Here is a 3,156-nt window from a genome sequence, read left to right as displayed (position 1 = left end):
GGCCATATCTTCTCGCCAGGAGTCTCGATTGTAGGGGGGGGGTAATGTCGTGGGCGTAGCCCCGGCCTCCTATTTTATTCCCATTTTCTCCGATTTATTCCACGTTTATACGACCCTCCAAACGTCGTCGGCGCATCGGCGCCAGTTTACAAGTCCTAGCCGCGCGCTAACACCTCTAGAACGCATCACCGATGGGCACGCATCAGCGCATCAGCCGCGCCTGCATCGCCGCCACCCCGTCACCGCATCACGCTTCCTCGGTAACAGCCGCACTCCAATCTCCATTGGACATCCGGTCCCCGTAGGCCCGACAACATCATACGATATGACACACCGGCCCCCGTCCATCTCCGAGTCCGATCGGCAACGGACATCCTATCTCCGTCGGCCCGACAACGTCATACGATATGACACGCCGGCCCTCGTCCCCTAAACACTAGCAATTGCCGTAGCACCAGTCGCTTATGTAATGCCTGGTCTGTGCGCATCCTGACTAGTATATAAGGACTCCCTTCGTCGCTACCTAGCCCCATCTCAACCTCTTGGTTTATTGGGCTAGGTAAGCTTTCATTTGTATCGTAGTACAGTTGCTAATATAACTTGGTTTATTGGGCTAGCTGAACAAGCTAACGCATTAGTCGCCAGACCTCGTCGGCGCCGCCTTCTGATTAGATCCACGCAGTATCCCTCGTGGTGTGTCGACGCAAGTCCACATCATAGCTGAACAAGCTAACGCATTCGTTGCCAGACTGCCATTGGCGCTGCCTTTTGCTTAGATCCACACAGTATCCCTCATGTTGTGTCGACGCAAGTCCACAACATTAGGTTGAGATCTTCATGCACCTGAACTTTACCCCCCTATCCAGTGCCCCGTGCACAGTTTTAAAAAAGTTTATTCTTACCGTTTGAAGAGTCAGTCTCTTCAGTGATTGGTGGCAGACATACGCACACAGCGCTAATCCCTGCATAAAACCAGTGCCGAAGGATTTGCCTGACCGCCCTCGCGCTTTCAAAAGCCTCGCAGATGAGCATCACCCCCACCTCCGCCGCGTGCTGCCTGAAGCCGTTTTCAACCAACTCTATCGAGAACGCGAAGCAGGTGCCCTGCACCAATACACTACCACCAAGCTTCGCGCTGTCATCCAGCACATCTCCACACTTCCGCCTTTGTCCACCGCACTCCCGACTATCAACTGGGACACAGTCGAGCAGGCCAAACTCGTGGCACACGACGACCGCCAACACTTTCAGGTGCAACGCAATCAAGCTCGCGCTAGGCAGAACGTGCACGCCAGCGGTTTCTTCAGCCACCCTCTAGCGGATCGCCTCACCACCGCCCTAACCTACATGCCCATCGCCCCAAAACCAGTCACCATCGACTTCGCTTGGTACTCAGCCGCCAACCTCGCTCGCATTTTCACGCCGAAGTTTGCCGCCACCCTCAAACGTTTCAATGTCCTCAAAACGCTCGACTGCCCTGACATCCTCACTGACGACATCAACACTGTCTTCAAACTCCATGACCACCTCGCTCACCTTGATCACACGCTCAAGGACGTGTCCCGCATTGTCAGCATCAAAGAGTGAAATTGCTAGGACTCAGGGTTGAAACAAATCGGTGGGATCTTGTTCAAAGGACTGCAGCAAAACTGAGTCCAGGTTTTTAAAGCACTTTGTGCAGTTTGGAACAATGGATACTTTGACTAGAATAGCAGAGCTGGACGAATACATAGTTTTCGAATACATAGACTATGACGAGGAAAGAATCGTCGATCTGTACATACTAGATTACGCGCTCGACCACCTTGTCAAGATAGGAATAGTACAATTATTCGAGGAACTCCCCTTCCACTCTCTATAAATCCATTTTCGGTGCTCCAGGATGAATCGGACATAGTGGCGGACACCAGTCTAGTTTGCACAGCGTTAGCACACGTCTACAACTTTTAAGACGCGCGCGACTACCACATCACTGATGATCGTGAATTAAACACTTGCACCAACTACCTCTGCCCTAATCGATACTACGAACACCCTACGCAACCCGTCCTCACTAAAGATCCACCTTATCTGTTCACCGACAGAGATCAAGAGCAGGAAATCCGAAGCCAATATAATCTCATGGACAACAGCGAACTCACCCTCGACAACCTTAGCTCGGTAGCTATGGATAGACCAGCCAACCCCCCGGCACCACAGGCCTCCATGCAGGATCTAATGAACCTCATGGCCATGCTTGTTCAGAATATTAACAGCCTCACGACCACCGTGAACCAGTTTATAGCAAATGCGTGTCAGACGATCGCATCAGTTTCTTCCACCCAGTCGCGGTCTTTTGTCGAGAAGCCCTCTACCTTCGACGGCAAGTTGTCAGAAAAAGCCAGGCTCTTCCGCAGCACTTTTTATATGTACGTCCGCGCAAACAAAAAAATATTTGCAATGCGGGACACCAATGACACGATCATCCTCGATGCCAACGGTAACTGGATAATGGACCTCGTCAAAATGATCACGGGCGTCCTTTCCTTCATGACAGATGACGCAGCGGTTTGGGCTCGCCCTCACATTGAGGAGCTTTCAGATGGTCGCACCCTGTTCAACTCCTCCTGGACAGAATTTGTCAGACAGTTCTCGGCCAAGTTTGAACCCGTGGATGCAAAAAACAAGGCCAAGCAGAAGCTCATGTCGATCAAACAGGACAACAGGACATTCACAGACTACCTCTCCGACTTTGAAACCTACTCTCGGCGCACCGGGTGGTCAGACAACGACCTCTATGACTATCTCAAGTCTGGCATGAACTTCGACTACCTTAACAAGTTGTCCTACTTCACTCCCCTAGCCACGAACTACAACATGGTAAAGAACTATGGAGCAACGATTGACCTGCAGAAAGCAGACTTGGTGGCCAATCAAGGCAAACCAGTCTCGTAACCTCGGCCATCAGCAATGCACTCCACCAGCTTCCACGATCCCAATGCCATGGACATTGACGCTATGGACATATCCGCTGCTCGCTTTGACAATCTTTTCCAGGGACTCAAAGACCCCGCAGAGATCAAACGTCAGTATAACAAACTGATGATAGGTCGCTGCCGCGTCTGCGGTTCCAAAGGTCACAAAGCAGATGGTATGCACGAGGACACCAAGTGCCAA

At 51.5% G+C, this 3,156-nt stretch overlaps 1 protein-coding gene across 1 annotated transcript; it reads left to right on the top strand.

Moving 5' to 3' along the window:
* Positions 1 to 839: 839 nt before the first annotated feature.
* On the top strand, positions 840 to 1,587 carry PHACADRAFT_107165 (uncharacterized protein; the record flags this gene model as incomplete). The annotated part of the gene is made up of 2 exons (XM_007402131.1): positions 840 to 912; positions 1,025 to 1,587. Coding segments are annotated over 2 exons (636 nt in total), but the record flags the coding sequence as incomplete, so codon positions are not given.
* Between the last annotated feature and the right edge of the window lie 1,569 nt (positions 1,588 to 3,156).

Source organism: Phanerochaete carnosa, assembly GCF_000300595.1.
Source record: "Phanerochaete carnosa HHB-10118-sp unplaced genomic scaffold PHACAscaffold_30, whole genome shotgun sequence".
Taxonomy (NCBI): domain Eukaryota; kingdom Fungi; phylum Basidiomycota; class Agaricomycetes; order Polyporales; family Phanerochaetaceae; genus Phanerochaete; species Phanerochaete carnosa.
This window is presented reverse-complemented; position numbering and strand designations above follow the sequence as displayed.